Raw genomic sequence first — 23179 nt, forward strand, 5'->3', positions numbered from 1 at the left:
AAATTTACCTATTTCTATAGAAATTTACTTTTAAAGTTTTTATATGTTAAAATACATGCGAATAATTATTATTTATGTATTAGTCTTATGACCAGTAATTAGTTTTGCTCATATCATGTCTTGCACTACAGTAGTTCAATGTGTAAAAATGATATAAGACTCTCTAAATATGATAACATTTCTTTATTTATCTAGCTTCTGTTTATAATGAGACGACATAATATCAGTTCAAGGCATACTGTTTACTTTGCTTCAGCAAGCCAGTTTAAAATTTGTAACTTAATTTGTTCAAAATACACAAAGTCTAAAACCAGGGACGCATGCCGAAAGATAAGAACCAAGTGCACACACATAACTCGCAATTGCTTGAAGTATTTTCTATGATTGATATAAAATGTTCCAAAAAATATTGTAAAAGATATTACTTCAAATTGATATATACAATGTAGTCTGTATGTGATATATAATAATTATATACAGCTATAAACTGATTATTTTGTCCTGAATTTATATACATAACAGATAAGTTTGAAGCGTTTTGTTTTAATTTGAATTTCTGCGTGTGCATCGGTGATCAATCAGCTTTTGATAAAAGCATACTCATTTTTAGCTTAGCTCTATGATCACTTTGTAAAAATCTGCATGTAAGTACATAAAATATTGACATTCAAAATTAAAGTGAAACAGAAATAACCGGATTTATGACTTTTACACTTAAAAATAAGTGTTTTTATCACATTATCTAAAGTAAAATTTGACAAATAAAGAAATAATAATGTTTGTGAAGTATTGAATCTTTAAGAATTAACAACATATAAGAGTTTATTTGATATTGAAATTTATGTCCTATATGAAATACTTTAAAAAGAAAATAAATAGAGCAAATACAAAATTAACTATACAAGCTCCAAGAACTATTATTGATTTTACTAAAAGACGTACTTTTAATTAACTCAATCTGCTTCATCTGCTGTTATATAATACCATAATTTTTTTTTCTATATATAGAAAATTTTACCTTTATTTCTTTTATAACCCAGAAAATATGTGTAATATATAATATATAAAACAAAAATGAAAAAATGCTTAGCCCTGCATTAATGCAGAAAAAGTTACTGTATCCACAATGTTATGCTTTCTGTGCTATTTTCTTTTACATTTACAGTCTTAGTAAATTGCTATAGTGTGCACCTATACATTTTTCGTTTTTTTTTCTCTTTATTGTTACTACTGTATCGTTTCATTATGCATATGTTCAAATTACATGTTTAATTCTATGAATTATGTATTCCGTGAATACATTCAATGCTCATGTATACAATGCTTGTGTATTGACGAGTATGAATGATTTGACAACACATTAAATTCATTAAACTTGCATTACACATGTTTATTTACCAGAAGCATTATTTTATATCTATTAATTAGTAAAAAAGTTGTCGGTAGGTTCATAAGCAATTAACTTTCAATTTAATGATTGTGAATGCATGAATTCATTCAGTATAAAGTGTGTGTTTCACTTAGGAAGTCTTGACAGGATTGATGCAAAAGTTTTCTTAATCCTTAAATTATAAAACATGAGATAACCGACGACATTTGTATTTAATATTAATATTTAAAAATTATATTTAGGCAAGCAGGTTTGAAAAATAAAAACAGCAATGAGCGTAACTAAAATAAAATAAATGCTATGGAATAAACATGACTGATGGACTTGCACTAAATTATTTTGTAAGATAATTATAAAAATAAGGCTTATACAAATTATATTTTGATTTACTTAATAAAACAATGTCAATACTATAAGCAAAATTATTGACTGCGACGATTGTGGTTAATTAATACGTATAATGCTATGTTACAATCATTAATAAAATTCACTAGAGAATTTATTCAATTGTTTATATGGCACGATTTGTATATGCCAAATTTACTGTTGCATCAACCCTTTGTATATTTCCTTCAAGTGGAACATTTCATGCTCCATTCACACTAGCAATTATGTGACACTCTCTTAAATATAAACTATTATTATTTTGGTACACTTTTTGAAACCTTAAACAACATTATTTCTATTCAGTACACGCAACAAATAATTTTGCTCGTATAAACAGTTTTTCAATAAATTAATATTTCTTCAAGGTTTCAAACAATACCATGCACAGTTTTTTATTCGCACTACTTATTATGTTCATTTCTTCTGTTTCGTTTCTTGATAATAAAAATACAAGCAATACAATGAAAGTTGTAGAACTCAATGTGATACGTGAATTTTAATTGGTACGTGTGTACATTATTGTTTGTTTTTTTTTTCTATTTGTATACATTTAATGTTGTGTCTACATGAATGGTGTGGGACACGCGCAAAATACTCGGTTGTGTGCCATCTCTCAACAAGACACCACAAAGAGTCATGATATAATACTTGAGACTATAATGTAATGTGTAAGGATAGCTGCAACCTCACACTTTATTGATGTTCTATCATAAATTATGTTCAGTGGCATTGCTATGAAGCCTGAATCATTTCTGTACCCCTACCTTAATAGATAACTCAGGGGTTTTGATTGTTTACAAGAAATAATCTGGTGTCCGCCTAGTAACATGCGGCTCACCGCGCCTTGGAGCTGGATCAAATTGAAGGCTGTAGAGATAAAATGCAAAATATTGTACGAAAATGAATAAAAAATAATTCATATCAATATTTTTGCTCGCCAATTATTTCATTTAATATAAAATCATTATACTTACAATGAATATTTTAAAGCGTCATCTAATTCCATAATTGCAGCTTGATTTCCACAACGATAGCAGTAATTGGGAGCTGAGAATATTGTTACAACATTACGATCATGACACCTGTAATGAAAAATATATATATATGTATGGGATACAAAATTTTATAATAATAATACCATAATATTAATACACAAATACAGTACAAATTAAATCATAAGTAAACATTTCCAATAAATATACCAATTATAACCCTCCATAACTAATTGATGAGCTCGTGATACTAATGTCAGGCCATTAGAATGATTAAAAGTTTCTGAAATATCTTGTCCGAAAGTATACCCTGCTCCTCGAGGAGAAATACCCCATCCTCCTCTGTCATCTGGATCTGACCACAAAAGATCACACATGGGTCCCTAAAGTAATATGAATAATATTTTACATATCTTCCATTCTTCCTTTACAAATTTAGAAAGTCACCTATAAATACTGACTTCGTGTGGTACTTCTTGAAGACGGTCTAGAGCACGTATATGATCTAAAGTATCGATCGAAGGTGATAAACCACCATGTAAACAAAATATTTGACCATCTACCAGAGCAGTTAATGGTAAATAATCAAATAGATCCGTGAAGAACTTCCATACATTGGCATTGCCATATTTACGTAAACATTCGTCATAAAACCCATACACCTGTGTGATTTGCCTTGATTCATGATTACCTCTTAAAATAGTTATTCTTTCTCTATATCTGACCTATGAAAATAAAATTTTATATACATTATAAAGGAAAAATAGTGTATATAAAGGAAAACAGGCAGTTCTATATCTGTATATTCAATTTACATATATATCTGTTTAAAAGAATTTTACCTTGAGCGCAACAAGTAAGGTAACAGTTTCAACAGAATAATAACCACGGTCTACATAGTCACCCATAAAAAGGTAATTTGTATCTGGAGACTTGCCTCCTATTCTGAACAATTCCATTAAATCATGGAATTGTCCATGTACATCTCCACATACCGTTACAGGACATTTTACTTCTTGTACGTTAGATTCTTTAGCTAAAATTTCTTTTGCCTGCAAACATATATTAATTCCCTGATATTATTTATTATCTAAAAATGTTAAAGCAATATAAAGATATATAAATACATAATAGGTTAATTTAGAAAATAAAAGAAATGATTTATAATTATCTATCCAGCCACATTTACAATATTATAATAACAATAATATTAACTCATTAACGGTCAAAGTTGCGTTAATGCAACATTTCATTCAACCTTTCTTTTTTAATTTACATTACTAAATTTTACTGAATTCATGTTGCAATTATGAAAAGGAACTTCAAGAATCTGTTCAATATCTGTTTCATTACTATTTCTTGTTTCATATAGATCCTATAATTTTATGAAATTAAAAAAATTGGAATATTTTATGATATATTATTTTATTAAAATTATTGTTTTTGTATTTCCAATTCATACAATGGGATTCTGTGATATACCTATTATTTCAATGGATTTTTTAAAATTTATAAACAATAACTTACTTAATTTGGGTTTTGCGATAATGTTGCATTTACATAACATTTACATATTATTTCACTGCATGGTTCTCAATGAGTTAATATAACAGATTTATAACTAAACTGGAAATATTTATACAAGTTCATAATTTTATGAATGCAATTGACATATTGACACCAAGGCATTTAAAAACTCATAGATGTATCATTCGGGTTCCTTTGCTAGAACTCAGATGATGCGCATGTAAGTCATTTGCTTCGAATGTGTTAAAGAGATGGAATCCAAATATACAAAAATCTGTTTTACATTTCAAATATTACAATGAGTCCTCTATTTTGAATACTTTTATATAAAGTTAGACACACACACGCGCGCGCACTCGAACACACACTCACGCACGCACGCACACACGCGCGCGCGCACACACACACATACACACACACACGCACACACGGTCAGACAGACAGACAGACAGCAGACAGACGGGCGGACGGACGGACATACATACATACATACATACATACATACATACATACATACATACAAGAGTTTATTTACAACAAATAAAACAAAGACTTTTCAAAATATTGCAAATTTTCAGTAAGAAATTAATTTTTACATTACTGTTAAGTTCCATTAACATATACAACAAATTAGTAATACAAGAATAGCAATACAATGAATTAATAAACTACAAATATTTAATGCTAATAGCCAACAAAGCAAAACCTAAATAGGGATTTATTTTTCCTACTAATTATACTTTACTATTGACTGCTTCAGATATTTTTTATATTTTTATATATTACATGCATTCTGCATACTATTGCATTTTAAGATTTACCATAAATGCATAAAATTTCACAGTCTAGTAATAACATTAATATAATTTACATAAAAGATAGTAAAAATATATTTAGGAACAATAGTGATAATATAATAGATTAGATAATACAGCTGATTAAGAAATGATAGTATAAGTATACAACTTATACTTTTTATTTTCTTCCATATAGAAAAGCATTTATAGCAAATTACTTATTTATTATAACATATGAAGCAAATTTATAATCTATAAATATTCTATATTAATATTAATTTGCAAATACACAGATAAATATGACATTTTCTTGTCTATAACAGTACATATTGTCGTATTTCAAGCAGTTATTATTAAAAGTTTCCAAGCATAATGATTAAACATCTTTTAAGCATTATGCATGAGCAAGTATTACATATACAAACATCTCGAAGACGAATACAATCAAATAAGATAATTTCGACATATCACAGGTGTTTCGAGCGTTGAAACATGAAAATTAAAGTGCTCTTTACATGCTGCAAGAGATCTCATTCGGGAAGTAAAAATAGAATCGTGGGTTGATTCGGCAAGCTTGCTTGGTTTGAACAAGTTGCAGTGTAAATCCAAATAGCAATGAACACGGTGGTTTTTGGAGCGTCTGATCGTAATTTTAAATAATATCTATCAAGACTGAATTTGTCGAAATTGCGAAATACACTATCGATAATATTATTTCTGTATATAAAACATATTCAAATGTATTGCAATGAAATTTGTAATGACACGTCAAATTATGCTGTCGGTGGTGATCAGTAGAATACGAATAAACGAGCGTAAAACAGCGTAACAAAATTAATTGTAAGCCAAACAAGAGATATCTCAATAAATAAGATACACTGAAAGAATCGACGTGGTGATAATTTTTTATGGATGAGGGAAAAGTGTATGTGTACCTTCTCGCACAGAGATTTTACTTGGCTTTCTGTTAGTTGTTGGCAGTTATTTAATTGTTCTATCCACTGATCGAGTTCCTTCAACGACGCCTTTTCCTCCATCGTACAAATCTACGTATGAAGTCTACGGATAGCCCGCACTCTTAGCACATGTAATAAAAGTAAAGCGAGTCCGTCCCGTAAACTAAATCATTCGGTTTTACTGGAAAAGCTTCTTAACACAAATATCCCGATCCAGCACACACTCACAAAATGGCCGATTGCGAGTACGGACGGTGACGTCACACTAAATTCATGCGTGCTTCACTAGCTATAACCTAGATTATCATGCCGGCCAATCGCGTTCTGCGTTTATCTCGCTTTTACCAATCAGAAGTCGAGTATACTTTTGTCGTATATATGCTATTGTACACTGTGCAACTGTGACTGCATCGTTTTAACAACTATGATTACATTTCTATTGGAAATATCGGAGCATTTCAGTAACGTAGAAATGCGGGATAAAATCTGGCGAAGATAAAGAAATATTTTAATACAAGATATATGATGGTTTCAGAGCTTGACCGAAGATTTCATTTCACACCGTACATCTAATCACTTTGTAAATATTACGTTTGTTTTGTTACCATGTCGACATGAGAACTCACCAAATTCGATCAACGTGACATTTACGAAAATGTCAAATTTATTTAAATGCAAGATACAAAATGATAGTTCTTAAAATACATAGATCGTATAATTTTGAATAGGTCAAAATATGTATGTATGTATGTATGTATGTATGTATGTATGTATGTATGTATGTATGTATCAGCTATAATGGCGATTGATTTGTAATTAATTTTACAAATTTTGCTTCGATTTTTGTACTTTGATTATCACACAATGAAGTCTGAACGATTTTCTTTGAGAGAGGATATTTCAGCTGAACTAATTCAGAGAATTCAAGAATTTCGAAGAATTTCAAAGAATTCAAAAGGATTTCATTCAAAATTCAGAGTAAGGTAAATATTTGATTAAATTAAATACAGCAACTATTAAGAAGTAAATAATTTAAAAGATTATGTTTAATAGCATATACTTGCGATTAGAGTGGAAGTCTATTTATTTAATGTTTATAGAAATTTGATTTGATTTAATGTGATATTTTGATTGTACATATGTTTCTCTTTTTTGATATACATAACTGCTTCTTTGTACACTTGTACTGAATTTATTTTATTGTACCTATACATTGTCATGACTAATTTGAAATAAAGGTGTAACATATATAGCACCCCACCAATAAATATTGTCTAAATTTACAATATTTTGTATTTTGGTATGTTGTACAAGTCTTTACATATATTTGAATGTTTATTTTGATTTCGTCGATAAAATGATTCTTTTTGAGCTTTTTTGAGCACACCAAATTTATAACCCATTCTTATATGGTATGATAGTTTTCAAGTAGTTTTCGAAGTAGAATTCAGAAATACAAATTTTAAGGCGAAGAAATCTGTTTTAAAAATTATGCATGTATAAAATTTGTGCATAGCGTACGATTTACTTGGACGCCATTTTAAGAATGTTTAATTATGTATAATTGAAGAATGATTTGAATCGATGGTTGTATACAGATGCGCGTGGTAATTCTTTTAATAAATCAAGAAAGTAACTCACATTTACTTCGCTCAGAAAATTATACAGTATTTTTTGAAAAAGCAATCTTATTAGTTGTATAAGAGCATAATGTTTTCAAATTGCCGCTGCTAGTGACACCATGAGATCAACGTTTTTAGTGAACGGTCGGCAAAGTCGTTATCGTTATATTATTGATCTACAGTGGAACTAAACAGGGCAGCCCCCAACTCTTTATAGGTTTTTGTATATGCCCGCGTGAAACCGCTTCTTGGACTTGACCGTGTGGTGCAACATCTGTATTGGAATTGTGGTGTTTCGGTCAGCGCTTGTTCAAATGTTGGTTACAAAACAGGCAATTTCTTTGGATAGGTGTACGACGACTTTCATGAAACACAAGTTTTTTCTAACAGCAATGGTTTCCTTTACTGCAAATATTTGAACAATTAACGGTAGGGCCACGATATGTTGCAAGCATGTGACGGCATAAGAAGAAGAATGTCGATCCTCGGTAATATCGATGAAATATTCGTGGTCAAGGAGTTGCTTCTGAAATTTCGGACGATGTGGATGTGTTCTGATGTAATGACTGTGGTCCAATCTACAGTCATATATTAGGTTGGCATCGTTAGGTGGTAATGACAAAATCCGCAATCACTTAGTTGCCAACCCAATAAATATGTTTCCATACTTATATATTATACCGAAAGCATAGAAGATACCCTCCAAAAACTGAGTCGCGAAAAGTCAACATGGAAGACATCGAAGTCCTTGTTCTTGCGGGACATGCTATAAATGTCTCAGACAGAGACTGACACATTTCACTCATCTCTGTCTGTCATGCAAGAACAAGAACTTTGATATCATACATGTTGATTTTTCACGAGTTAACTTTCGGACGATTCTACGTAGCAGGTATCGAGACTTTATAAGACCGTCGATTGGACCACGATCGTATACACACGTCTGGGAACTCCTATGAAAGGGGTAAGTAAGTCTCTTAGCGACCGATGAATATTGTTCAATTTAACCGCAATAAGGCGCTTTGATTGATTGCTTAGAATTTTTTGTGTAACGTTATCGCGGAAAAATAACCCAGACCCGGTCGTATCTGCCCCTTTCTCTCTCCCCCTCCCCTTAATGCGGCCTAGGACTCGACTCACGGTGGACCGAGTAGCACGGGAGGTGAAAGGAGGAAACAAGATCACGATAATGATTTTAGAGACAAACTTTTGCCTTATACGATTATTATGATTACCTTACTAATTACTTTGTATTTAACTAATGTCAAATAAATGTTATGTAACATAAATATTTGTTTCATCATTAAAAACCTTTCTAAAGTCTAAAGTTATACTATAATTTTGCTTTTTTAGTAAAAGGATTTAATAACATAAAAATGTTTCAATCATAAATAATATTCTGAATATGATATTATTTACGTATATTAAATTTAACAGAAGAACGAAAACAGCAAACACTGCACGTAAATCTAATATGACTATAATAAATAAATAGACAATATTGATGATCTTTTTTATTATCCTATTTATTGTAATACTATTATATTATTTATTGCAATATTATATAGAAGAAAATGGAAGAAGGGAAGAAACATAAGTAGGTGAAACCATCAGTGAACATGAAAGAATGTCTTATGATATTGATCTATTTCTTACACAAGAAGCTTTTTATAGCTTGCTTTGCAGCAGCGCACTTCGCTTGTTTCTTATTAGCACCGAACCCATAAAAATGTCTTACTTTCCCAGCAATAGTTACTTTTAAAGGAACCATGACAATATTCGTATTATCAATAATAGTTCCTTTCCTGGGGAAAATATATAATTGTTAAGTAATTTTAACGAAGATGAAATGTTAATTGTTACTAATAATACTCACAGGAATTGTGGGCGTGCGCCGTGAGTTTCATATAAAACACGAATTGGTTGTTTTGGAATATTTTTGCTGAATTCGTCTAAATAAAAGCTATATGTTACCACAACTAATAATGTTTATTAACAATTTTAATGTTATTATAAAACTGTTATGTTATTTTCATAAATACGTACCGATTTCTTTATGCATAATGGAATATACAATGTTCCATACTACTGTAAGATTTTTATTACTATCCATATATATTGCACCTATTACAGATTCAAATATATCTCCTAGAACTTTAGGAACGTCTACATGTTCAGCCATATTACATTCGTCTTCTTCTAATAAAATCCATAGAAGCTGTAAATATAGAATGTATTATATACAAATACAGAAATACATTTACACATATATATTTAAATAATTCAAAATGTATTTAACGTTTCCTTTATTAATGTAAAATACCTCGTCATTCACAGCATAATTTCTTTCTTCTTGAAATTTCACAAATCGTTCAATAATATTATTTAATTTTGGAGCATAAGATAGTAGAGCGATATGTAAACCATGTCTTACAGTCAAGCATGCAAAAGTAATATTATTAACAAGAGCAGATCTTAGATCTGTTAATGCACCAGGGTTTAAATTCCCACAACTTTCATAGATATAGCTTGTGATTAGGAAATCTGAAATTATACGTTAAGTCAAGCATATTCATTTAATATTTTATTGATCAATAAACGTTCAAAAGAAGGTTTAAAATCATAAACATTCTGTTACCAAGTATTGCATCACCAAGAAATTCTAATCTTTGATAACATTCAGTCATATTATTCGGTGTATATGAAGGATGTGTAAAGGCCTGAAACATTCAACTGTTTTACTTGAAAGTTATATTTTTTAGTTAAACTAAGTTGCCAAACTAGATCTTAGTATTAAAGAACTCGATATAACAATCCATCAAAAATAAAACACTCAGTTGTTGTAAAATGTTAATTACCTGCAGTAAATACCCTCTATTATTAAATCTGTATCCAAGCTTTGTTTCTATATTGGAAGCCCAAGGCATTAAATGATTTATGTTCCCTTCAGAAATTATTGGATTCCGAGGGGTACCAAGCAATAATTCATTAGCATCAATTTTATATGGTAAAATTTGAAACCATTGTAATAATATTAAAGTATCTTTAATACCCATACTCTAGAAAAATGAAAATATTCATATTAAAAAAAAATTATTACAATATTATAAAACTTTGTTTTGTACTTACTCTAAGATATACACCAATCAATGCTTCTACACAATCTGCTACTGTTTTATCAGAAACTGTTTGTATTCCAAGATAATGTTCCATACCAGTTTGTGCTTCTGCTGTCTCCCAATCTAATATTTTTGTTTGTATTGCATTTTTCGTGGCTTCGCTTATATGTCCACTTAATTGCTCATCTCGAGGTATTTCAATTTCGTATAAAACATTTGGTGACACCTTACGCAGAGTTTGTTTTTTCAATAAATTTAATCAATTTACTTCATTAAATTTTACAACTTATTAGTTTACATCATCTATATTACTACATAATTTACTGTGTGTATGATTTAGTTTTGGAATATTCAAATAATACAAACCTTTGCATGTAATAACACATCTTGAACTTGCCTATACACTGTATAAGCTGGTGCAATAAAATTACTCAAAGGTATAAAACTGTCAACTTTCATACATCCCGGAATGTTTTTCTTAACTCCACAATAATACAGATTACGGTTGCCAATAATTTTTCCTTTCAGTGCGGTTAAATAACCTTCACTATGCTTCGGAAACTCATTGTATAAAAATAATGATGTAATAAATTTCAAATATGCATCTCCTAATGTTTCTAATCGTTCTAAATTGAACGCATCATGTCCTGTTTTAGTTAATGCCTATAAAAATTTGTTTTCATAAACAGACTAGATTAACTGATTACAATTAAATCAAAAACAATTAAGAATATACTTACATACGCGATCTGACCGGGATCGGGGCCATACGAACATTTTAATGACAAGATTTGCAAAGCCGGTACTGGTACTGATGGTTTGTTCAAAAAATTAATTTTGTCATTTTTCTGTGAAATAATACATTTCATGAGTATTATAAATAAATGTTAGATAACAATGTTATACATAGAGAAATGTTGCTCAAATTTTTAGAAATATAAAGTGAAACGTATGTATAGTATGTATATAAAAGATATAGAATATTACAATTGAACTATTATTTTGATCCTGTGTTTCGTTCATAAACTGACAATAGTGTTCTATTTCAATTAGCTGAATTTCTTCGATATTCTTGTCCAAATCTGGTTGTTCTTCATGTTTTGACCATGGATAGTGATATAATTCTGTGAAAATATTTCTAGTGAAATAATTTCATATTATATGAAAATAGACATTTTATTAATGTATAAAAATATATAGTCTACGTATAGGCAAACTATCTTTAAAGTAAAAATAAATTAACAATATATATACACAAGGTATCCCACCTAGCTCTGTAACCCTTAATTACTCTTTTTTACTCGTATTGGCCACGATACGAAAAAATTTTTCAGACCTAATTTCTCCCTTGACATATGATAACTGTTAGTGCAATACAACATAAAGAGGAAGAGAACCAAAAGTGTCGAATGTATAATCTAGATGAAGAGGATCCTTGTTGCATTTCATGCTCTGTGAGGGAATTTATGAAAGAATAAGAGAAGAGATGGAGAATTAGAGAAAAGATGAAAAATTTACTAGGAGGTAGATCAGCGAGGGAGATGTGTGTATAGTAGAGTTTCGAGCAACTAGTAGGGAAACTGAATAGCGATCTAAAACCAAAGGAATGTTGTTACCATAGATTAGCTAGCTACGTTTTAAGGATACAGACTACTCTAGGTTCTAGCTTTTAATTTAAAGAAATTTGTAAGCTTAATGTTTTATGACAAGCGATGATTGTATCTAAAAACTATATTAGGTATAGGAGATATAATATATATGGATAAATAAATAGATAAATAAATAATAACAATATATATATATATATATATATATATATATGTACACGAACCATCTGCTTCTGTTCCATTTGAAATTGGTTCTGGATGTAAATTATCAATATTTTCTGTAGTAGAAATTTCTAATAAAGGCTCAAATGAGTCTTCTCTTCCTTGGTCAGTTATTACTAATGAAGGCCATTTCATATTATTTGATAATGTTCCTAAATCACTTTCTTTAGCAATAATGTATCTTAGATCTTCTGCAATTAAGAGCTGTGAGACTCTGTGCAATATAGATGGTAAAGTTGTTGCTTTGAGCCAATATAAGGCTGGAAAATTAATTCTAATGCATAATTCTGGAACTAAATGCTCTTTCTTTGATTCAGCACTCTTATCTCTGTATAGAGAAATACGATTTAATTATGAATTTAGTTTCATTTGTATATAATATGTATATAAAGAATTATGTATTACCTAGGCATTATATAATCTATTGCCCTTGATATTGATTTTACTTCTAACATTGGCTGCTCTAGATTGTTTATTACCAATCTGTGTTTTTCTTTATAATAATGAATATACGTCGAAAAGTGATCAGTTGGAAAACATGAACTGGGCATGATATCATCACATACTTGGGTAACAATATATGTGTCTGCAGCTCTATAGTTAGGTTTAACCAGTGCTAGTTCGTAATCAGAACTCTTAAAACGGAATGGAATTGGTGGTGATATATATTCAATAGAACTATACTGTTTCGTAACTTCCCAATTTATGTCCCAGTCTTCGTTAACTAAAAAATTATATTTTAAAATAGCACTAAAATAGAAGATATTAAAAAAGGCCTAATATTAATGGTATCTTATATAGTACGAAAGAGAATACATAAATATATCTTTATTATCTATATAGAATTATTATTTTAGTGCATAGCGCAGATTGAAAAGCTTTCGGAATGGCAATGGTAATAATAAATAAAGGAACACCTAGCGGCAATTTCGAAAATCGAAAGTTTCCAATCTGTCCCCGTTCAATCATAAATTTCATTTACCTGGCACAATTAAAAAGCAATTATCACGATTACAATTATCGAATACCATAAAGGTTTTTATAACTGGTACGATATCACTAAATATTAAAGTATGAAACCTTTTTAAATATATAACTTCTTCTTCAGTTAAAATCATTTTTGCGTGATTTACTTTCACGTCAATATTTAATTCACCAACACGCATAAAAATTGGAAAAGAAGGTATCTACAATAAGAGTATAAAATGTATAAGCAAATGTATAAGCGTATAGAATGTTTGTTATTAAGATTAGAAAACAAATGGAAATTTATACCTGTGGCATTTGTTTTGTAGAAAGTATACCAAAACCTGCCCTATTATGTAACAAATTATAGAATGTCAAATAGCGATTATCATGATGTGGTGCAGGATACTTAGGTGTAGCATGAAGTATGTGAAGATACACTGTCTCTTGAGGAAGAGGAAATGCACCATAGAGAGCTGATGGGAACTATACCATATAAATGGTGGTTTTTAGTAACAACATTTACTACATTTTGCTCAATGAAATAATAAATTTTTGTTTTATTTTACCTGTAACTGATGATGTCGCTTTTTCTTGTATGTTCCTACTGAACTTTTTTCTGATTCAATTTCGTCAACCCAATTTGGAAATAAATAACTTAGGTCCTTTTGAAGTGTTTCTATTGTAACTGGCTTTAAATTGTCAGATAATTCTCCGATTTTATGTAATTCCATACACATATTCATAGCAACAGATCTCTTTGCACTGCTAATAGAAATCATAGGATCACCAAGAATAGTACTTCTGAATGGAGATATAGATGGTAATGTAAGAGAAACCTAAAACGTTATTTAAGGAAATTACAATCATTGCACAAGAGAAAAAAAGATTTAAAATATTTCAGCCTCTAATACCTGATACAGTGGCGGATAATTTTTTGAAATTTTACGTAAAGTCCAAATAGGTGATAAACACGCAAATTTTGATTTCAATAAAGACGTACAGTATTGATTTATTACACTAATTGCCATCTGTTCTGTTATACAACATACTTGTCCATCATCACTAGTTACTTGATATGGTTCTATGTCATGTTGATATAGTTCACTTTGTATTTCATTTTCAGTTGGTACGTTACGTTCATCAGTTTTGTCTACTAGAAGCTAGTTAAAAGATAGAAAGTGAGTAAATTTATATGTATATATGTATATGTACATACAGTTATGCCCCGTATAACAAGCTATTAACCATTATCCATGACCAGGATTTCATTTTGTTTACCGATGATCATTATCAACAGCAAAAAGGTTTTTTCTTCTTTTTTTTTAATATCGCTAATCGATGTCGGCGGCAAAATGTTTTTCCGCTTATACATTCGACTATCATTGATTGTTATTAACATTACTGATATTTAGTATTCATTGACAACGTAAAAAAATTGATTGTACAATTTATTGTATATTTTATTAAGCAGAAAATCGGTATGAAAATATATGCGACAAGGAATAAAATTTAAGAAAATGGCACCTGTTTCAAGTGTTGTTCTATCTTTTTATATTCAGTATGTCGTCGTAGATACTGTGAGTCATCTTTTTGTAGCAATACTACATATTGACTATATGCATGCCGTGCTCTCCCTTTGCTTTGAATATATGTTCTTACATCCATTGGCAAATCGTACCTAACGATTAATGAACATTTCGGCACATCTATACCTTCATCTATAACATCCGTTGCAACAATGCAATTTAACAAACCATTTCTAAATCTAAAAAAAAAAAAAAAAGAAAAAGAAAAAAAAAAGAAAAAGGAAAAGTTTAGAGAACTGTGTATTTCTTGAATAGTGATGTATTAATGTATCCGCTGACTTTTATATTAAAATTGCATAAATACGCTTGTATATAATAGATTGTATTATTATTATAAAATATCGTACTTGAGCAAAACCTCCTTATTCCGTTCTGATACGCATAGCAATTCTTTGGGATTTTTAAAAGGATTACTGGACACACCTACCACAAACTCTGGATGCAAGAATTTATATTCCTCGTCATGCAAGGATATGCTCTAAAATATTACACAAATTACAAAGTAATGAGAAAAAGATAAATTTATATAAATTATAAACATAAAAATTACTCTTTACCTTTAATATCTGATATAATATTTTTGCAGTGAATCGACGTTGTACGAAAATAATACAGCAAAATACCTGATCATGATGCTTGTTATTATAAAAGTCTTTCAATACTTTGAGAAGTTTTCGAATTTGATCAGATGAATAACTGAAATTCCATAATATTGTTTCAAAATAATATTAACGAATTATACAATAAATATAAATAGAAGTAACTCACTTGTAAATTCTCTCTTTTTCTGGACTCCCTTTCATTTTATCTTCTAATAATTTTCTACAGTTAATTACGTTTGTTATAAGATATTCCAAAATATATAGTGTTTCCTAAATATTACATATTACATTACACAATATAAACGAACAAAATTCAATATATCTTTATGTTTAATATTTACATACCACATCATCTATACTTTTTTTCAAGTATTCTAATTGAATCAAATGAAGTAAAACACATTTGCTTGCGCCATAAATTCCTATATCAAAATAAAATTTGTTAAACTAGAGAAGAATACATACAAATTTAATTATATTTATTATATTATAATTAATTTTGTAAATTATTCTGCATCCTATTTTTTATGCATACAATATGTTAGGATATGTCCTAAGGTGGACAGGAGATTATTCTAATGCAAGGTTGACAAAAATATATTTTTTATTTGAGACCTTGTCTTTGAGAAAATTAAGTTTCAAAATTCATACATTAGCTTGAATGTAAATATACTTAATGAATCACAAATTAAATTTAATTATCCTGAAACAAGACCTACAAACAGAAAAGGCAAAAATCTTTATTTTCTCCCCGGCTTAGTTTTGCATATAGAATAACCTCTTGCTCTTGAGTGTACCATATATATCCTGGCACTATATATACAATACCTGTACGTAGAAAGTGGTACTGAATGTTTCTTAATATGCCACTCAGCTTTTTACTAGTAGTTTTTGGTCTAAATTCTGCACTTGATTCATTATACTTCAGATTATCTTTTAACGCTATGCAATTTAGGATTAATTCTACTTCCTTAATAATATTATTTATGCACTCCCCAACATCGTCTATAATATGCTGGTCAAATTGAATAATTTCTTCAATTGGTGATGCATAATAACTTTTATCAGCTACAGTCGCAGTAGCTATTCTTGCGTTAAATGTAACTTCCAAAGACTACAGTAAAATTTATATATTATATTAATTAAAATAAAATTTTTCTTTAATGTGATTATATGAAATTTACCTGCATAACTGATTGTACTTTTTTCAGCCTCACATTAGAATTTAATAATGATGCTGAAAGTCCTAATACTCTTGGTTGTTCCTCTTTAGGACAATTTTCAAAGAGTTGCATAATTTGTCGCATAGGATGATCATTTACTGCTCTGTGACATTCATCGAAAATAATCAGGTTTATTCTATTCAAAAATATATATCCATGACAAAGTGCATTTACTAAGATTTGCGATGTCATTACTAAAACCTATAATACAGCATTCTTTAAGATTTTACTAAATACGTAATTCATATTATAATTCATATATTCGTATAATGTTATAAAAACAATATTTGCAACAATATTTCTAAGTTATAATTGACTTCCATTACCTCGTGTTGGTTTAGATGTTCATTCCATTCTTCATCATGCCAAAAATCAACTCCTTCCTCGCTACTGAGTGTTCCACAAGACAAACCAGTTAATCTTTTAATATAATCACTTTGTTGTATGACCAAGGGTACTGTATTCACTATAAATATGGTATGTTTACCGCCTTCAGCATAAGGCCTATATATAAAATTCATAGCACAATGTTTAAATATTGATAAGGTGAAAATATGATTATATACTATATGACAATAACTGACAAAAATGTGTAATTTATGACTCATACCGTCGTATATCCGCACTTAATTCTTTAATAAGCATAACAGCAATAAATGTTTTTCCGGCTCCCGTTGGTAAATAAATAATAACATTTTCTTTACATGCAGTTTCAAATAGATCAATCTGATAAGGTCTTGGTATAAACTCCTTTATATCTGTCTCCATAACTTAGATAATAAAAAAAGTCTGAAAAAATAATATATTTATAAAGAAAATCAAAATACTTAAAAATTATAATCGTACATTTAAAATGAGTACAACTTACCAAAAATAATAATTTCAAAGACGATAAGTAATATATTCCACTTTTTCGACTTTTAGTTCATGAAAGGTCGAGGAATAGTTTTTCATATGAAACTGAGGGAACTCCCTGATATTGTTAACAAATCGTCCGGTTATCGTCCCGTAATTGAACTACGGTCATATAATTACACAGTTCTGGTGATGATCATATAAACAGGCCTGAATACTCATATACTGAAAACACGGCCGATTATAGTACTAGCCTGCTAAATACAAGAATGGCAACAATGCGGGAGTCCGGCATTCATATATATAACAGTCTTGACTTTAGAGCCGGCTCTGTCTCCTCTAACACAAAATATGGGTTCCGATGTAGTATTGTCATGTTATTCAGCACAGCTAATACTAGAATTGGTTCTGCCGAAAACATAGAAGTAATCATTCCAAAACTAAGTCGTGAAAAATCAATATTGAAGGAAAAAAGGTTCATGTTTTGCGCATGCGTGATATGCTATGAATGTCTCACACAGAACAGCGACATCTCTATTCGCCTGCCTGTCTCGCAAGAACGAAAATATCGTTGTCTTTCATGTTGAACTTTCAATTCAATCGTATATCGTAAGTATATAGTATTTCATGTCATACAAAAAAGATGTTAGTAAATGTCATGTCATACAAAAAATGTAAATTTACATAATAGAGTAGAGTTCAATTGAAAACATGACATCGAGCTGCACCAAGGGAACTGAAACTTGAAAAATGGTGTACTACAGCTGAGTCTAGTATTTACAACTCGATCGGAGCGCCGCTATCGGGAATTGGGATAACACACCGCGCCGCTAAAAGGAATTATCTCACCACGGGAATTCCCAGAACACCTATCTCCCTCGTTAGTAACGCTTTAAAGTGTAAAAATCTATCTGATGCGTAAAACAGAGTAGTCCATTACAGTAGGCTCAGAGTATCAAATTTTAGATAAGTCTTAAACATTTATGCCTAGACTGAGAACCATTATATTTCGTCTCTATTCGTCGGGTACTGTCAGAAAATACGAAAAAACTTGTAAAAGAAGTTTAACCTTGGACGGTATTTTACGTTTTTCAAGGTCATTGAGGCCTGACTGCCCGTTTTCATCATTTTTCTCGTTACATATTACATTTACATCGTAACAAAGTAATTAAAAAGGTTTCGTCAAAATCCATGAGGGCGTCATACATCGACAGATTCACCGATAAAGGAATACGGATCTGGCTATTTCCGATATTTTCAACACAGTCATAGAAATGAGTACGCGTATTGGCCGAAAGTGCCATATATACGAATAAAATAATACAGAATAAACGCATAACGGTGGACGATAGAGAGCAGTAATTTCCTTACTTCTGTGGCCTCTTGTGTCGTCAGTACTGCATAGTACGTATGTACATAGGAAGAAAGATATGAGATAGATAATGATCGATGTTGGATCTAGGAATTTGGGGGTAATTTTTAAGTTCACCGGTCGAAAATTATCACATAACATAAATAAAAGCTATAGATAAAAGTTGTGTCCTGAAACAAAATTCAATGCTTTTTTTTCATTTTCTTCACTATGATAGAAATGGAATACAAGAGAGGGCAAGAAATAAAAAGAATGCGAATAATTAGATGTTATTGAGTACTAATCAACTTAATTGTTCTCTATATTGTATTGAATGATCGAAATATACTTTTCTTCGCTTATTTAACAAGAGTATCATAAAAAAAAAATAAGAAAATATATTGTAAAATTCTTTTTTTTTTTTTTTTTTTTTTTTAGAACAAAAATTCAATTTACAATTTTAACTTGGACCGGCAATAAAGTTTCGAGTTCATTTTATATATTTACATTAAAAATAATAATTTTAGGAACAGTTGTACTAATTAAATTCTACAAGTTTTTCAGTCTAGAATGGAACAAATGTAACAATATGGGCAAGAAACATGATGTAATCATCAGATTAATAAATCACATTTCTTTTGCATATATTATATCTTAAATATTAATAACTATACTGAGATTCGTAGACGTCCAAAATTATTTTGTTACATAATTATTACTATTTGTAATTATTACTCAAATATATATATTTCAAATTATATGTATAGTGAATGTATGAGCGTACAATGAAAATTTAAATACAATAATTAAATAACAATATCTTAGTTTTGTACATAATTAGATTTTAGTGGAACCATTAGTGTATCATATTCATACATATATCAGAGTGTAACGATTCATAAAAATTAGCAAAATTTGAAATGTTCCATCCATAAATTCAGTAAAATAATTTTCAATAAATGTTGCAACGATTCGTTCTATAGTTATTCAAGTAAAAATTGCACGACGATCAAGGCTTTTGACGGAAATAATAATAATGTTTGTGAATGTAAGTCACTTAATAAATACATATTTACATAATCTCAATATATTTCACATGTATATATCAATAAGCATAAAATTACAGTACACGATGTTATGTTATTAAATGAAAGGGTATACGGACAGATGGTAGAATTATCAATGAGGTTTAATCGAAGTACATTATTTGGTAAATAATTGAAATTAACGTTTACATTTCTGTGCAAACAATCCGTATGAAATGAAACATCATTGATATACCTATTTCCCCTACCTTATCCACTTATTTTTGCCCTGTACTGTATGTCGCGCAAAAAGTTAATCGAATGAGAATGTAATTGGTTTCCTAATGTAGTAAAGATTCTGCAATAATCATGTACTTTACAATACATTGAAATATGAAATAAATACATTGAGCATTCTGTTACGAATATATTACAAGTAGAAATTGAAGTATGTGGTTTTAAAACAATTTAGTTTCAACAATGTCTTCACACAATTACTGTTCAATAATTCCTTCTATTGCTTGTGCTACTATTCTCGTATAAATATATTGAACATCTTTCAATTAAAGTTCCGTACAATTTTTAAAAATTATTGTATCAAGATATATAAAGTTTTCTCAATAATAAGAGAACAATATAGAGAAGTTCCTCAAAATATTAAATGTTACAGAACAGGTCAATGTACCCACAATTTAAGTAAGATAAGAAAAATGTTTATACTGTATAATCATATGAAGGTATAAAGAAGATACTATTCCCAAATTTCTACTTCGAAAGCTTTTGTACAAATTATGAAAACAATTATCCTTGAGCATTTATATTATTTTCTTGTTGAAAGCAACGACAAATTTCAGTCGTTTAACAATGTGATATCAACAAAATTGCTAATAAAACGTAAAAAAAAGGAATGCATTTCTAGTTAAAAAGACATAATTATTTCATACTTCTCATTGATAGAATTGTACATACATAATTTTTTAAAGTAATACTAGAAGGAGATAGGCAACAGTATCAATAGGTACAGTTTCAAAGAGTTATCAAAGAGGTCTACTTTGCAGAACAATATTGTCTATCTGCAAAGTGTTGCATCTAATTGGACAAGCCATGGCAGCAACAGTTTAATTTTCCTTCTGTAATTTGGATCTTTGGCAATAGGATTATGCTCTAAATACACTGTCTGTAATTTCTTATTAACTGCTAAATTTTCTACAGTTGTCCAATCCTCAATTTCATTGTTGTTTATCTGGAAAATACATTAAGTATCAAATAGTATTTAAATATGCATATACAGCTCTTAATCATATTCTTACCCAGAACTCTTCTAAATCTTCAAGATGTTCAATGTTTTCAATCTTTTTTATTTTATTATTTGCTAGATCAAAAGTTGTTACTTTTGTACAATTTGATAATCCTCGGATGCATGTTATTCCATTTTCAGATAAATACAACTGATCAAGATTCTTTAATTCGTCTAAATTTTCTATTTCTATAATGCGATTGCTTTGAAGACTTAATAACTGAAGATTTTGTAAACAGCCCAAATTTTCTATCTTTGCTATCTTATTTTTACCAAGGAACAAACTTGTTAAATTTTCAAGTGCTTCAAGATTAATTATTTCTCTTATTTTGTTATCACCTAACTCAAGGATTGTAAGGTTCTTTAGATGTGACAGATTCTCAATGCACTGAATCTTATTTGACGACAGGTATAACTTTTGTAAATTCAATAGGTTGTCCAATCCTTCTATCTTTTTAATACGATTAAAAGATAAATCTAAAAGTCTGAAAATATAATATTTGCTTATGTCCAAGAAATTTAGGATATTATTTTGATAAATTTACTATTTATTATATTTACTAAAAGAAAATGTATCTTTTATTTTACTTATAAGGAATGTAGTAACATACTTCAAATTTACAAGAGCATCTAAGTTTTCTATAACAACAATCTGATTATCTCTTAATTCTAACTCGACCAAAGTTGTAAGTGTATCAAGGTTCTCAATTTTCTTTATCAGATTCCACGTAAAACACAATCTATGTATCTTCCTCAATGGTTCCAAATTTTCTAATTTTGTTAGTCTCGAATGATTGAAATCTAATTCCTAGAACATTAATGAAATAATTATACATATATATATAAGAATTATGTCATTATAAACTTTCAAGTTGTTATTGATGAAGTTAGTAGTAAGGGAATAATAAAAACGAACATCGCTATCAGGATCTATGATAAGAATCTTTTCCGCTTCTTCATTTTCATCATTTTCATTCTCTCCCTCGATTTCAGCCGAACCTTCGCTTTTATTATCCTCTAAAACACGATTATATTTCTATAAGCAACCATGATCCGTAATGTTTTTATTGACGATTACGTTGCAATAAACAATTATTATACCATTATTTGCCATTACTACAAGATATAAAGACAATTTCTTCGATTTAATTGGTAGATTTAGTTTAAAATTGCGTGAAAAAAGATTATAATTGATTATACTGTTTCATAAAGATCCAGCATTAAATGCAAATCGAACTGTTGTAGTATTTGTTGGAATTATTTGAAATTGTATAAACTTTACACTGCGGTAGGTTCTACAATGTCCATGGTTTTACACTACCCCACAAATGTGGTTGCGAACTTATATCACGTAAATGACAATTACATCGTATATATTGTGAAAGTTTTCCACGGCTTGTTCTTAGTTCTTACACTTTTTGCAATGATCAGTAATTTTAATAAAACTGTTCTAAAGCTTATTTATTATTATTCTAAGTTTATTACTACTACTATTATACTAAGTTTATTATTATTATTATTATTATTATTATTATTATTTTATTACTATTTATTACTACTATTATTATTATACTCGTAATTTTATTAAATAAACATATTGATTAATAAAATATTCCTCTATATTTCTTGCATCTGGCCATTTTCTTTTTTGA

The 23179-nt window shown here is 29.3% G+C and overlaps 4 protein-coding genes and 1 long non-coding RNA gene across 7 annotated transcripts in view; 2 read left to right on the top strand and 3 right to left on the bottom strand.

Moving 5' to 3' along the window:
- Positions 1 to 168: 168 nt before the first annotated feature.
- LOC117204085 (serine/threonine-protein phosphatase 2A catalytic subunit alpha isoform) lies at positions 169 to 6321 on the bottom strand. Its single transcript, XM_033441123.1, has 6 exons — positions 6029 to 6321; positions 3612 to 3821; positions 3231 to 3494; positions 2980 to 3152; positions 2752 to 2859; positions 169 to 2644 (listed from the first exon to the last, which is right to left on the bottom strand). The coding sequence occupies exons 1-6, from the start codon at positions 6128 to 6130 to the stop codon at positions 2572 to 2574; spliced, it is 930 nt and encodes a 309-aa protein (XP_033297014.1). The 5' UTR covers positions 6131 to 6321; the 3' UTR covers positions 169 to 2571.
- A 1513-nt stretch (positions 6322 to 7834) lies between these two features.
- Positions 7835 to 8960, top strand: LOC117204090. Its single transcript, XR_004487012.1, has 2 exons — positions 7835 to 8635; positions 8710 to 8960. It is a non-coding gene; the product is annotated as an uncharacterized LOC117204090 (long non-coding RNA).
- A 325-nt stretch (positions 8961 to 9285) lies between these two features.
- LOC117204079 (endoribonuclease Dicer-like) lies at positions 9286 to 17767 on the bottom strand. Of its 2 annotated transcripts, none has more exons than XM_033441111.1 (25): positions 17610 to 17767; positions 17326 to 17503; positions 16961 to 17200; positions 16605 to 16890; positions 16122 to 16198; positions 15943 to 16046; positions 15732 to 15870; positions 15522 to 15652; positions 15113 to 15353; positions 14500 to 14748; positions 14155 to 14424; positions 13895 to 14071; positions 13602 to 13806; positions 13025 to 13343; positions 12622 to 12947; positions 11778 to 11914; positions 11531 to 11638; positions 11157 to 11453; positions 10801 to 11016; positions 10530 to 10730; positions 10310 to 10391; positions 9995 to 10215; positions 9718 to 9889; positions 9548 to 9623; positions 9286 to 9476 (listed from the first exon to the last, which is right to left on the bottom strand). In XM_033441111.1, exons 1-25 carry the CDS (start codon positions 17765 to 17767, stop codon positions 9317 to 9319), a joined length of 4770 nt encoding a protein of 1589 aa, XP_033297002.1. In that variant the 3' UTR covers positions 9286 to 9316. The 2 variants fall into 2 exon arrangements, with proteins under 2 accessions (XP_033297002.1, XP_033297003.1); XM_033441112.1 differs by having other exon boundaries at positions 17326 to 17465; positions 17610 to 17750.
- Positions 15112 to 23179, top strand: part of LOC117204089 (transmembrane protein 231) — a 34552-nt gene continuing 26484 nt past the window's right edge. Inside the window, exon 1 of the mRNA XM_033441129.1 lies at positions 15112 to 15121. The gene's annotated coding sequence lies outside the window, so the exon portion shown is untranslated. The remainder of the gene's footprint in view (positions 15122 to 23179) is intronic.
- On the bottom strand, positions 20698 to 22988 carry LOC117204082 (protein phosphatase 1 regulatory subunit 7). Of its 2 annotated transcripts, XM_033441119.1 has the most exons (5): positions 22629 to 22988; positions 22444 to 22544; positions 22139 to 22335; positions 21541 to 22012; positions 20698 to 21473 (listed from the first exon to the last, which is right to left on the bottom strand). In XM_033441119.1, the coding sequence occupies exons 1-5, from the start codon at positions 22639 to 22641 to the stop codon at positions 21300 to 21302; spliced, it is 957 nt and encodes a 318-aa protein (XP_033297010.1). In that variant the 5' UTR covers positions 22642 to 22988; the 3' UTR covers positions 20698 to 21299. The 2 variants fall into 2 exon arrangements, with proteins under 2 accessions (XP_033297010.1, XP_033297011.1); XM_033441120.1 differs by lacking the exon at positions 22444 to 22544.

The sequence above is a fragment of the Bombus bifarius genome, unplaced genomic scaffold (genome assembly GCF_011952205.1).
Source record: "Bombus bifarius isolate JDL3187 unplaced genomic scaffold, Bbif_JDL3187 scf7180000007977, whole genome shotgun sequence".
NCBI classification, from domain to species: Eukaryota; Metazoa; Arthropoda; class Insecta; order Hymenoptera; family Apidae; genus Bombus; species Bombus bifarius.

What these genes read in the sequence shown, in the direction of transcription:
- LOC117204085 (XM_033441123.1), bottom strand. Translation starts at nt 6,130, where the DNA reads ATGGAGGAAAAGGCGTCGTTGAAGGAACTCGATCAGTGGATAGAACAA. An exon ending in CCTTACTTGTTGCGCTCAAG is followed by an intron (nt 3,495 to 3,611) that starts GTAAAATTCTTT and finishes TTATTTTCATAG; the next exon opens with GTCAGATATAGAGAAAGAAT. An exon ending in TTCAAGAAGTACCACACGAA is followed by an intron (nt 3,153 to 3,230) that starts GTCAGTATTTAT and finishes ATATTACTTTAG; the next exon opens with GGACCCATGTGTGATCTTTT.
- LOC117204079 (XM_033441111.1), bottom strand. Translation starts at nt 17,767, where the DNA reads ATGGAGACAGATATAAAGGAGTTTATACCAAGACCTTATCAGATTGAT. An exon ending in AAATGGAACAGAAGCAGATG is followed by an intron (nt 11,915 to 12,621) that starts GTTCGTGTACAT and finishes ATATTTTCACAG; the next exon opens with AATTATATCACTATCCATGG. An exon ending in ATAGAGGGTATTTACTGCAG is followed by an intron (nt 10,392 to 10,529) that starts GTAATTAACATT and finishes TGAATGTTTCAG; the next exon opens with GCCTTTACACATCCTTCATA.
- LOC117204082 (XM_033441119.1), bottom strand. An exon ending in TCATAGATCCTGATAGCGAT is followed by an intron (nt 22,336 to 22,443) that starts GTTCGTTTTTAT and finishes TTAATGTTCTAG; the next exon opens with GAATTAGATTTCAATCATTC. An exon ending in AAGATTTAGAAGAGTTCTGG is followed by an intron (nt 21,474 to 21,540) that starts GTAAGAATATGA and finishes TGTATTTTCCAG; the next exon opens with ATAAACAACAATGAAATTGA.